Here is a 14,060-nt window from a genome sequence, read left to right as displayed (position 1 = left end):
GATTGGACGGTGTTAGATCGCATATGTCATACTTATTTATGGATACTCCTTATTGTTTTATCAAACATTTATCTAAAAACTATAAAAACATAATCAATAATGTGCATGTGATGCTTAAATTCACTTCCGTAAAAAAACAACAACAACAAAAAAAAAAACATCTGCACAATTCAAAATTGACACGAAAGTGATGTCGTCTTATAGCTTATTATTCTGCCCAAACTTTTTTAATAATAATAATTGACTTATAAAGTGATTTTAACAATGTCGCTGTACAGCGTATTGCAGTAGCCTAACATACTTAGCAACAACTTAAGTTTAAAAAAAAAAATTACGTAAGTGATCTCAAACGGTCCGATGCGCGTGTAAACAAAACTTCATTTCCCACACTGCAAAGCACGAAACGCTACATCAAACAGCTGACTGGGGGTGAAACGTATGCGAGCGCTTCTCTCAGGGCTCCGCGGGATATAGTCTGCATACAACGTTTGAGGCGGAACAAGCTGACAAGGCGTTCTGTCTTGCTGTCAAACCAGACCACGAGTATGTTTGAGGAGTATGCTTGCGCTCTGAACTAGTACATAACTCATTTGGAGTAGGACTGTCACCTCCGTTTAGTCTACATGCGTTCACAAACATGTTTTTGGACTAGTGTTTGCTGTAGTTCGCGCTCATGCCCCTAAACCCGTGCCAATGCCGAGGAATGGATACTGTCTCTAGCAAAGGTGGAAACATGGTCGCAAGTGATGAGGAGCATTTGGACGGGAGCGATGGCAGTAACGCGGGGATGGACGCGCTTCACCAGTGCAAACTCATCCAGAACTTGATCGAGATCTCCATCTCTAGTCTGAAGGGGCTCCGGACCAAGTGCGCCGCGTCTAACGACCTGACCCAACACGAGATACGCGCTTTTGAGGTAACGTAGGATTCAGTTTTTGCCTATGTGTCTTGTAATATCAAGCTTAGGTGCATCTAGACACTGTTCATGCTAGGTTGCAGGTTATTACTTAACAAGTTTGTACCATGACATGACACTAGGGTGATTCAGACTGCGAATGATAGTTATTGATATGTCCTAATAATAATGTTTGCTTTGAAGGTGCAAACCATCATCAATCATCATTCATTTTTCTTCTCTATTAGGCCTAATACATTGACACTAACGTCATAAATGCTAGGGTCACGGAAACCCCCCTCTTGGCTCACATTATTTCCTGGTTCTTGAGATAGATATTGAGGTTACATCTGCCTACCCTATCCTGATGTCAAGTTTTACTTGTGTAATGTTGTTGTGAAGTAGAAACGTTTTGCACTTGAAGAAATGAACAGCACTTATTTTGAGTAATAACATGGAGCGGGTCACTCCTTTATATTGTGATCACATGACCAGATGTGTCATGAAAATTAAAATGTTTATATGATATATGGTGCTTTAAGGCAGTGCTTTGCAAAGCACAAACCGACCTTTAAAGGGATGTTTTTCACCAAAACATGAAAATTCTGTCATTATTTACTCTCCCTCATGTCGTTCTAAACCCGTCAGACCTTCGTTCATCTTCGGAACACAAATGAAGATATTTTTGATGAAATCTGAGAGCTTTCTGTCCCTCCATTGACAGCAATGTCATTGCAACTTTTAAGGCCCAGAAAGGTGGTAAAAACATTGTTAAAATAGTCCATGTGTAACTAGTTCAACCAATGTTATGAAGCGATGAGAATACGTTTTGTGCACAAAAAACTAAAACTAAAATAAGAGAATGTTGAATAAAGTCTTTATTTTGCGGACAAAAACTATTCTCGTCGCTTCATCAAATTAAGGTTGAACCACTGTAGTTACATGGACTATTTTAACAATGTTTTTAACACCTTTCTGGGCCTTGAAAGTTGCAATGATGTTGCTGTCAATGGAGGGACAGAAAGCTCTCAGATTCCATAAAAAATATCTTCATTTGTATTCTGAAGATGAATGAAGGTCTTACGGGTTTGGAACGACATGAGGGTGAGTAATTAATGACAGAATTTAAATTTTTGGGTGAACTAACCCTTTAAGACTTTCGTTCATCTTCGTAACACAAATGAAGAGCTTTTTTACTCTCCATAGACAGCGATGCAACTACACTTTGACACTTCAGAAAGTTTACAAAGAGATCGTAAAACTAATCCGTATGAATTGAGCGGTTTAGTCCAAATTTTCTGAAGCTTGTCAATCACTTTGTAAACAGCTTTAATTTAGGCTTTTATTCACATTTAAACATTGATCAGCGGACATAAACAGAAGCTCATCTGAACCTGCTTGACGTGCGAGAACAAACCTCATTGGTTCTTGCGGAAGTTCAAACGTGTTACGTAACACGAATGAACCTCATTGGTTCTTGTGGAAGCTCAAACTTGCTGCGTAACACAGAAATTAACCTCACTGGTTCTCGCACGTCAAGTGAACATGCGAATGTGAACGTGAATAAAAGCCTAAATTCAATCTGTTCATCATAGGGATTGTGTCTCCTCAGAAAATGTGGACTTAATCGCTCAATTCAAATGGATTAGTTGTACTATGATCTCTCTATGAACTTTTTGAAGCGATTTTTCAATAATGATGTTGTAAATGCTTTCATATTCAATAACTGTCATACTCATCTTCATGATAATCACTACAGTGGAATACTTTTGCAATAGTCTATTGTAGATGAGTAAACTAGTCAAAGTCCTCAAGCTGATCTAAAAATATGTTCCATCATGTCAAACAGCCTGTTATCTGAGTTTAGCTCTGCAAACAAGAAGAGCATATATCAGAGGTGGAGTGTTAATGCTATTTTTAACCATACGCAGGTATTTTGTAACAGTGGTTAACCCCTCCCACAAAAGTGAACTGAAATCCAAAGTTGGTTGAACCTGTGGAACAGTGTCACTTTTAGTCATGGTTGCATTTTTTGAAACACCATAACACAAGTGGCTTTTCCGCGAATACAAACTTATCTGCTTAGTAAGGTCAAGCACCTTCTTCTCTGAATCAAAACATGGCTTTCAAGTTCCCTGCTAGATATTCATGCTTGCAGACTCAAACTTTTAAATAATCAAGTTGGGCTTGAGGCTTTGTTAAATAAACTATCTAACTTTGAAGATTTTATGATGCTAGTTCTCACAGACACAGGTAATTGTTACTTTGTGGTGGGTTTTGGTGCTTGTTTTGGAGATACTTATCTACTGGCTGTGTAGTCTTAGGGAGGCGCTTCAAGTTTTTCTCATGATTAAATTCAGAAATAGCACTCGTTCAAGTCAGGTCATGTCATGTTTGTCTCACTTTTATTATTATAAGCCAAGTGCAAGAAAGAGAATGAAATACATGTTGTTTGAAACCACATCAACATTTATATAACAGAGTATGATAATGTGTGGTGGTAACCAAGGCCACACAGTGAACTGTAATTACAAGCAATATACAATAAATAGTAAGCAATAAGTACCTAGAGGGCTATATATAAAGTAAAATATAGTGTTAAACAGTGCAGACAGTGTCAAATGGATTTGTGTTGCCAGATGTAAACGTATACAGATTCTAGTGCTCATAAAATGACTGTAATGCGGCAAGGATTGTGCTGAGGTAGAACAATAACAAGCAGAGTCAGGAGTATGGGTTGCATTTCTGCATTGGGTGGGGGTGGACAGTCCATTTGTTGATTGTCAGTCATTGGATAGTCTGAAAAGAGTCATGGCCACCTGCTGTTTCTTGACTTCAAAGTTAACCTTTCTCGACACCGGTGTCACCAGGGTTGTGTATACACCTTGCGGACCCAAAGATCCAAACATAAAAGCAATTACATAAGCTGATGACATCAAAAAGATGGCATAAAAAAAAGTCTGATGAAAAGAAAACACTTGGAGAGGTCAGACAAATCACCTGCTCACAGTGTCAAAGACGTGCATCTTAACAGTGACCTCAACACATGGACCCTGATCTCCTCTTCCCCTTAACCATAGAGGAGACTAAATGGGATAGTTCACCCAAAAATTAAAATTCTGTCATCATTTTCTCACCCTCAAGTTGTTCCAAACCTGTATACATTTCTTTGTTCTGCTTGAACACAAAGGAAGATGTTTGGAAGAGTGTTTGTAACCAAGCAGATCTCGAAAAAAAAAAATACTATGGTAGTCATTGGGGGGCAAGATCTCCCTGGTAACAAACATTCCAAATATCTTCCTTTATGTACAGCAGAACAAAAAATGTATACAGGTTTGGAACAACTTGAGGGTGAGTAAATGATGACAGAATTTTCATTTTTGGGTGAACTATCCCATTTAGTCTCCCCTAAGGGGAAGAGGAGATCAGGGTCCATGTGTTGAGGTCACTGTTAAGGTGCACGTCTTTGACACTGTGAGCAGTTGGTTTGTCTGACCTCTCCAATCATATCATTTTGTGATTGTTTTCTTTTCATCAGACTTTTTTTATGCCATCTTGTTGATGTCATCAGCTTATGTAATTGCTTTTATGTTAGGATCTTTGGGTCTGCAAGGTGTGTACACAACCCTGGTGACACCGGTGTTGAGAAAGGTTAACTTTGAAGTCAAGAAACAGCAGGTGGCCATGACTCTTTTGATACCTGTGGAGACGTAGGTCCAGTGTGCACACTCTGTAGCCAGATCTGCAAGCAGTATTAAAAGCTTTCAGTGGACAGTTGTAGACTTCCTGGACCTGCAAGGATACAATTTGCATACCCAGTGAAGATCCCGATCTCCAGAGGTAACCAAAATGTGGCCAGAGGGCGCAAGCACATCCCTCTCACAAAGTCTCAATCCAGTCCTACTCCTGGAGAGCTAAGTTTTTGCAGAGTACACCTGTCCATGGTTGGAGATCAGCTCTGCAGGATAATGAACCTCAACAATGGACTTATAATTTCTCCAACACACCTAATGCTAAAGACCTAGGCTCCAGTCCAAAATTGTCATGCCCTTCACTCACTAACTTCCCTCCGTCTCGTTCACTAGGACGTATGTCATTGCTTACGTTGCACGAGTGCCCACTACTGGCGGAAACTGCAATGGGTTGAATTGGAACGTCCTAAGCCCTTGATCACAGCTATGAAGTTGATTTATTGTTTACATTTTTTTTCCAGTTAAGAATTTAATGCAGCATCCAAATGTAGATGGGTGTGTTTGGGTTGTTTTAAATTAAAAAAAATATATAATTAATATATCATAGAGTTGTTTGTTGTGGTGGTGATTAGACGAGATCTGTGGTGACGTCACAATCGTACTGCATTGTGGTATATAGAGCTGCCTGAAGTGTACATATGAAGTAGACTCGCTCCCTCTGTCAAAATCGAGGGAACGAGGGTCTGTCCATATAAACTTCCCTCGTCCACTTCACGAAGTGGAACGCCCTCCAAAATGGCGGCAGGGATTCGCCCGAGGGGAAGTGCTTGGGGAAGTTCGCAAGTGCGTGTCTAAAAGTGGACTGGAACGCAGCCCTAGAGTAGCTGGTTCTGATGTGTCAGGAGCTAAACTCTGCAAGAAGGTAACACACCAGGAGCAGGATTGGGCACCTCTGATTTCAGGAGAAGTGATCGTTCCGTCACACATTGGACCTCAACATAGGGGTGTGTGGTTTCACGATTTTTTATTGTGATCGATTAAAAAATGTCTCCACAATCTGCTTTGAAGACCTGCTCTTCACTGAATAACTTCAGTAGCTTTAATAAGAATCAGTATATATACTATATATAATTTATACAGTGAAGTCTATGTAGTTTTTTATTTTTACATTTGTTCATTCAGTTTCAATTTCAATTACTTGAATGCTACTGTTAAATGCACCTACTGTGAAAAAATAAAGCACTCTTTATTTCATTTTTTTTATTATATTGTAATTATAATGTGCATCTTTGTTCTTGTTTTTAATAAGAGATGAAATGAAGATTTTAATCTTCGCTCACCCCTATTTTGGCCTAAATGGTCTGTCATTCTTTTTTCTTTCATATTGTGTTACCTTGTAAGGCTACATTTTTCAAATAGGGTAATTAGTTTTGCTGTACTGCTCAGTCACAGTGAAAAAAATCTTGAATCGTTTGTGATTTTCCTGGGGAAAAAAATGTGATATGAATTTTTTTAGCGCTACCTCAGCATTCAGCAAAACAGAAACAGCCATTCACTGCCGTTATAAAGCTTGGAAGATCCAGGCCATTTTCTTATATAGAACTCCGATTGTATTCGTCTGAAAGAAGAATGTCATATACACCTAGGATGATTTCATGGGCTAATTCTCATTTTTGGTTGACCTATACCTTTAATTTCCATAGCCTTTTTAAAAAATGTCCCAATCAGTGTGACCGAAACAGTTGGGCAGGGCTTTGTTTTCTCCCTCTGGACACACTTTGATAACCATGGCGATCTGTTTTTCCAGACACTCAAAGCAAAACACAGAGAGATGGTGCTAAATGGCAATTTTCGTTTAGATTCCTGTCAGTAAAATCTCACTAAATTCCTGTGGACGAACTGGCTGTCTCTCTGGCAGCTGAGAATCTCTGGTTAGTTGTTTGTCTTCTCTGGTCATTGGAAAGATTGCTATGTGTTTGTGCTATTGTGGCTGTTCCTATATTTAGCAAGCATGCTCACTTCACATGCATGTGATTAGTGAGCGAGATTCCCCAATCCGAGGGATGGTTTGCGAAAGTGAGTCTGACTCTGCACGATACAACCCTGCAATGCCGCAACTCCACTAAGCACTTTGGTGTAGACCGAGGGCATCCATCAAAGGGCCGAAGAACAAAAGTACTGGAAAGTCCAGGCAATGCATTCTTCCCTCTCCCCGCCTGAACAATAAGCCTGCGAGTGACAGGCCGAATTGCATTAGGAGTAGGGTTACATCAAGCACTCAGAATAAACTAGACTGTGTGTTTATTGATATTGGAGAAGACAAGCAGTTTGCATTTTGACATCTCTTTTATCTGTCTTGATGGTGGAACAATAGAAAATCCTTAGGTTCTTGTTTGATCTAGTAAGGAGAACAGATGCGGACCTGGACACTAGTAGATGTCCTATAACCATGTGTTACATAATAACCTAAACAACCAATGAGACGAGTGTTACGTCTCTGTCTGGGAGCAGACCCACACTCTCTCCTTGTAAAGAAGTCAGGCATTCATATTAACCGTGATTTGGCGGTCTGGAGGTCACCAAGTCATTGTACCAGTAGGCACTTCTGCTTGACTACAGTATTCAGTTGTATCAGGAAACAGATCACCCTAGGTGCATCTCCCAGTGCTAGTTGCCAACATTCATTGAAAATGCACGACTTTGTCGCTGCAAATCATGAAGACCCTTATGACTTATTTAAAATTCCAGTGGCATTAATAGTCATAAGTCAGGATCATGTATGTTGCATGTGAAATACGCACATCTTCAGTTCAATTTGGCCGTTCCATCTACTGGTATCGGCGCATCCCTAGTTTCATGCAGTTTATGTTCAGAACGTAATGTCTGTCAGCCTGCACACAAGTGTGAAAGTCTACCACTTAATCTTGCACATTATTTCTTCACATTTAGGTAAGTGGAAGGCCCTTTAAATAAAATTTGTGTTAGAGTCACTTCTTCTTTGTCTTTCAGTAACGCCATTGGCTATCACTAAATGTTTTCCACGCTCAGTACAGATCTGTGGTCAGAGTCTGTCAGTCTGCATGTTGTCAGAAGCAAATCATGCATCGGTTTAAAATGTGTAAATGCAAGGTTTTTTTATTGGTCAGGAAGTGCTGTGCATTGAAGTCACATTTTCTACTTGTTTTGTGCTGGCGAATAAACTCGACGAAGTATCAAAAGTGTAGTATCTACCGACAGCTCACCAAACTTCAGCCCGTCTGTTATAATGGCTTGCAAGTTTTGAGAGGTTTAAGAACAAATTAAAAATGACGTCGGTCCAAGATCTGTAGTCTGAGAACTTTTGGTCTGGAAATGATGTCACTTGACTGACCTATTTTATCTAATTATTCACCAGGATTTGAGTAGTAGGGTGGTTAAAAAAAATGTGTGGTCGTGCTTCGTGTTGACAAAAAGATTTGTGCTTCGTGTTGCTGGGTATTTGGTGCTGGTGCTGCCCCTGCATGCTGCAATGACGTTACTTTTAATGAAGGTGTCTCCCCCATCTGAAGACAAGGTGGGAGATATCTGCTGTGGGAAATGTATAATGTGTCATCTGTGTTTTAACAGAAATACACTACTATCAGAGCATATTAAAATAAATAATTCACCCAAAAATGAAACTCCTGTCATCATTAACTCAATGCTACGTTGTTCCAAATCTATATGGCTGTAATGAAGGTCAATAGGGTCCAGGTGAACATTTGGTCCCATTGACTTTCTTTGTATGTATAAAAGAAAACAACGACAACACTGAGGCAACTTTTGAAATGTCTTTTGTGTTACAAAAAACACACAGGGCCTTAATTCTAATATTAATAATAATAATAATAATGATTGATAATAATAAATTATATATACCAGGCTCCATAACATGTGAGACTGGTTTTCTACAGATTTGGGATCACCGCACATGTAATATTAATGATATCACATGTTTTGTCTCTTGGAAAATGCAGTTTGTCAGTAGGTTGAGTTGTCACTAGTAGTAGCTTGGTTTAGGATGCAGATGTAAATATGTTCATTACCAAAAACCTGAGTTTGGATGCATATGTAAATATGTTCATTAACAAAACCTGTAACATCTGTAAAAAATTGAACAATCAAATTTTATAGGATAAAATGTAAATGTTCTTACTAAGTTAGACTCTACTTTTATGAAAATTACTTTTGGTCTTCCATAATATCATACATTTAGATCATGATAATCACAGGTAAAACCACACATGGCACATAGCAATATGGTTTCTATGGTATCTAAAATGGCTTTATGATGTTTATTCCAAACACAATATACAAAGTGCACAAAACTGCTTGCTTATAACCAAAACTTTTGTAGTTTGGGGGCTATATTTCATTACTACATGTCTACATTAATAATATAATAAAAATGTGATATTAATATTCCCACATTTCTGCTACAATACCATACAGTAAGTGTTACTACAGCAAATCCATAGTAAATATTGCTGGTTTGTGGATTGAAAAGTATTATAACTGGATTGTTGTCGCACAATGTTTCTCTTGTTTTCCACGTCAGTGTTATTGATAATGTCAGCACTGTTTCATCTGGCTAAACCAGTGTAAATAACCAAGATATTTGTGGTTTGTAAGAAATATTCTGAGAACTCTGTGCTTCTCACTGGATCTCTGTTTAGTGGTAGCGTGATCGGGACCGGTCAGCAAGTAAATGCATTTTGGGCAGAGCTAATAAATGGTCCATCCATGTGCTGCACGGTTCAAACGAGTAGCACTGTTTCGTTCTGCTTTTGACGCGTTTAATGTTTCTTAACATTATGTATGTTTCTAATCAGTTTTCAAATTGTCAAGTTGTCACTCATGGTTTACTGCTACACCTGGCCTAAAATCTAGTGCTGTCACCTTGTGTTGACTTTGCAACGGCATGATTTGTAAATTATGCGTGGCGGCCCACATCTTAATAGACAAGCTGCGGGCTGTTACTTTGGACACCCCTGATTTAACAAACTGCAAAATTGTTTAACCTGTAAAGTATGCTGACTTGTGACACAAATATATTTTAACTACCTGATTTCCTTTTAAATTACCATCTGCAAGAACCATTTTGGGCCAATTACCTTGAGTACAGGCCTGTGGCTTATTGCAGAATCATTAAATTTGCAGTGGATGGGAAAAGGGATTGCCACATTGTTGGATGTGAGCTAATACATCCAAGATAGGGCAGTGCTAATCGTACATGAGTGATTTTCCTAGATGATGCTCTTTCATTTAATAGACCCTATAATTGACTGAAGAGATCTGGGAAAAACACATTTTGAAGAATCACAACTCCCTAGCGTCTCAGTTTTGATTTCTTGGAAATGCAAGTCTTTTGCCCGGTAGCGTGAGAGCTCATCAAAGGCTTTTTAAGGCTCATTTGCTCTTTGTTTCTATGGATGGAAAGTTAACACATCGCTGCGAGGCCCATTAGATGCGGTGAAGCATAGACCTCTCAACCGGCTAATGTTTGTTCACATCAGGAAATCCCCATGCGGGTTTTTCAACAGTTTTTTCCCCCCTTTCTCTTTTCTCGTGTCTTGTGACGTTCCACACACCCTTGCACTTTATTTTCTAATGCCTCCATTTTTATTCACTTTTTATATGTGCATACATGTTCTTTTCTATTAAACATTCTGTTTGTATTCTCTTTTTGATTTTGAATTCTATCATCATTGAGACAAGCCATTTTTTTTTGCTATTGCCACATTTGTGGTTGCCCATGTGCGCTACTCAAGTGATTTTAATAGACCTATCATGATTTTGGAGCTAGCAGGATTGTTTAAACATAGCATTCAATATCCCATATGCCTTTATGTTATTGTCAGAAACCAAAGGAGCGGGTTTGCTTGTATTGGTGACACAGTGTGTAACAGGATCCAAGTCACTCCACTACTGTCTACAGTTACCTTATCATCTGGTACAACCATGGCACTTCTTTATGCAAAGCTTGTCAAATTTGATGAAATGAAGTGAATTCGCAGTAATGAGTGCATGCCGACACAAAAGATGCGGAAATTACGTCATCTAATCATGTGTCTTTCTCCATGCACACATACATGCCAGAAACACTCCTCTTCCTGAAATGACTGTTGCACCGTTTTGCCAGGAACCATAATGATGAAATCACTTGCTAAACTCTTGGTTTCCAACATACTCTTTAATAACTTTCGTAACAGACACCATCGTACCGTGTGGATTGTGTCTCTTACCTCTTGCTTTGCATCTACGAGCCTCTCTTGCGAGGACGGCTGTTTTTGAATGTCACAAAAGATTCTCAACTTATCCTCTCAGGTCTCACGCAGACACTTTAGTTAAGCAGGTCCCCCCTGCCCCATACGCCAGCCTCCCCTTGAGAGGTGTAATGGAGACGGCAGATGAGAGGAGAGATACAGGCGTCATTGAATACAGGCGTACTCCTGCACATTGTGCCAGGCTGTGTCTGGTGGAAGCTAACACCCTGTTGTGTTTGAGGTTCGCTCGTGGCCGACCGATGCATCAAATCAGCTTGGGGGCATTCTCACAATAGTACCTTGAGAAAAGAGCCAGCGCACCTTCTCAGAATGCTATAGACCTCTTGAAACTTTAATGATACACTGCTCCTCTTTTGAAGACTAGCTTGCTATCTTGGCGGTTTTGCAAGGGTGAGGTGATAATACGCTCATACATAAAGCCATCCACTGCTGTCGTGTCTCTGTGGAATTAACAGCCAGTAAGGCACTCCAATACTGCAGCTGCGTTCTTCCAGAGTGCTGTGACCTTATATAGAGATGCGAATGGAAAGAGCTCATCATCTGCACAGGTGGCTGGTTGCTGGGCTACAGGTGCAGGCTGATTTGTCTCAGTGACCTAGACTGCAGAGTGTATTTCTCTCTGTGGTGATCTTTAGATAGATTGTGAGTTTTGATAAAAATGTTAATGTGAAACAGTGTGTGAAATCTAGAAACAGTTCGAATTTTTCTCACACACTTGCGGTTCTCATTAGGCTAATGGCTGGTACTTCTTCTTTCCCTGCTTGACGACACAGTCTGCCTTGTCACTCTTATTAGACAAAGGCTAAAATTTTGACTATTTTGACTGTTTTGACTGTTTGCTTGTTTTATGTATGATGTTGAAGGTCAGGTATATCGGAAACATCTGAAAAAATATGTGGGTATATCTAGTAGGTAGCGCATTCAATTTAAGACATTAAATATGCTAAGTTCAAATATTTGGGTTCTCTGAAGGAAATGCTGTTGAAATGCTTGCTCCGTGTCTGAATGTCTGTTTTTGTTTTGGTCTGTGTGATCCCGCCCACACTGCCAAAATTACCCAATAGTATTTCGACACCGGTTGCCAGTTGATGGAAAACACAGCGTATTGCAGCCATTGAAGCCAGCACACGAATCTCTGCAATAAAAACATTGCACACGTATACTTTACATTAGCTGATCAACTTATGCTATCCATTGTCAGTTGCATTCTTTCCTGTTGCATGTCCTGAACCAGGTTACCCGCGTGAGCGTCGAGTCTGAGGAGGACGGGGCGGGGGAAACAACTCTCTCCAATATTTTGAATTTGGCCTGCAGTACCCATTTCAACCGTTAGCTGTCAATATAACATACTGCGTCTTTAACCCTCTGGTGCTGTTCTGTCATTTTTGGCCGCAAAAATTTACTTTATGTATTTTTTTTTTACTTTGTAAAGGTTTTGCCACTTGACACACACACACACAAAAGTATGGACATGATTCAAAAAGGTTAAATGGTCATGGGAAAACTAGTCACACTTGTATTGTTCACAGTCAAAAATGACCGCATTGGAAATGAATGGGAGATTAATTGTATCTAGTGGAAACGTTTGGTACTGCAGCCAAACAAAATCTTACTGAAAAAAAGCTATTTTTTTTTAGATATCAACCTCAAATTTGGAGCACAACTTTTTTTAGATTTATGGATTTGATTTTCTCACAGTAAATCATGTTTTGGAAAATATGAATTTCATATAAAATATAAAAATATTATTGTTGTGCCATTTTCATAATAAACTTTTAACAAATAACTTTTTTTTGTGCTCCAAAGTCTGTGCTCCAAAGCATTCAATATTTAGGACTGTTTAAGTTGGAAATTTCATTTTCATGCATGCTCAAAAAATGGTTAACAAGTAGTAAAGGGATCATAACTATTCCATAAATATAATTTAGTACCATAAAATAAAAACGTTGTTTTAGTTCGATATTGTACTAGATATTTTTAAAGGTCATTTTTGTCCGCTATGCAAGCAGCACCCCAGAGGGTTAAGTTCATGCAAATAGTTATAAAGAAATTGACGCAATAAAAAAAAAAACATTTGAAAGAATACCACTTTTTGTAATGTATATACTATATTGTTTTCATTTGCTATAGTGTAATGTCTTACAATTATCTTCATTCTGGGCCTTTCTGAGCAAATATTAATGTGATTTAAATTTAATTTGGTTAATCTGCACATTGTGTAATGACATTTTTAACAGTTTATCATATATTTGTATACATATACTACCATCATTTTTTTTTTTAAGGTTTTTTTTTTTTTGAGTCTCGTGCTCACCAAGTCTGAATTTATTTGATCAGAAATACAGTAAAAAACATTACAAAACTTTTTTCTTACTGACTAACTTTCAAAAAGTAGTGTATATGTATTCTACAGCTATATCCATATCTACAGCTGTACCTATAATTATAATTCTGTCTATATTTACAGCTTTAGCTGTATCTATATCTAGCTTTCGTTACATCTATGTTTACAACTTTAGCTGTATCTATATCTAGCTTTCGTTACATCTATATTTACAACTTTAGCTGTATCTATATCTAGCTTTCGTTACATCTATATTTACAGCTTTAGCTGTATCTATATCTAGCTTTCGTTACATCTATGTTTACAACTTTAGCTGTATCTATATCTAGCTTTCGTTACATCTATATTTACAACTTTAGCTCTACAGCTGTTTAAATCTTTATCTACAGCTATTTATATATATCTATATATGTAAACAAGGGGAGTACCAGTATTGTTTCAGTTCATGCAGTTTGTAGTCAATGAAGTGAATAAAAAAAAAAGCACCACCAAACATCCTATGGGACCAATTAACAAATTTTACCTAAAGTAACCTTTTTATTTTCAAGCAATCTTTTTAGTCAGTGAAACGAGCTCTTCTTTATGAGCACAGTTTGCAGCTGTGGTTGTCTGCGAGGCAGGTGTGTGGTGGTTTCTGTTAACCTGCGGACCGCAGTGTCTTGCTGCTCCATGATGTCACATGGGACCCGAGTGTGTTCCAGCCAGGGTTGCCATAGTGGCAGAACAGACGCCCCTGTGAGAAAGAGTCCAGACTCCCTTGCCATGATAACCAGTGTCTATTTATAGACAGCACTGTTTATTGCAGTGGGAGCGTTACGGCAACA

At 38.7% G+C, this 14,060-nt stretch overlaps 1 protein-coding gene across 2 annotated transcripts in view; it reads left to right on the top strand.

The window, feature by feature from the left end:
• The first annotated feature begins 417 nt into the window (after window positions 1-417).
• ksr1b (kinase suppressor of ras 1b) overlaps window positions 418-14,060 on the top strand; it is a 40,280-nt gene continuing 26,637 nt past the window's right edge. For both annotated transcript variants that reach the window (XM_084418819.1, XM_084418820.1), the window contains exon 1: window positions 418-916. In XM_084418819.1, coding sequence (XP_084274945.1) covers window positions 674-916 — 243 coding nt within the window. In that variant the 5' untranslated portion in view covers window positions 418-673. The remainder of the gene's footprint in view (window positions 917-14,060) is intronic.

The sequence above is a fragment of the Rutilus rutilus genome (genome assembly GCF_951802725.1).
Source record: "Rutilus rutilus genome assembly, chromosome: 9".
Taxonomy (NCBI): Eukaryota; Metazoa; Chordata; class Actinopteri; order Cypriniformes; family Leuciscidae; genus Rutilus; species Rutilus rutilus.
This window is presented reverse-complemented; position numbering and strand designations above follow the sequence as displayed.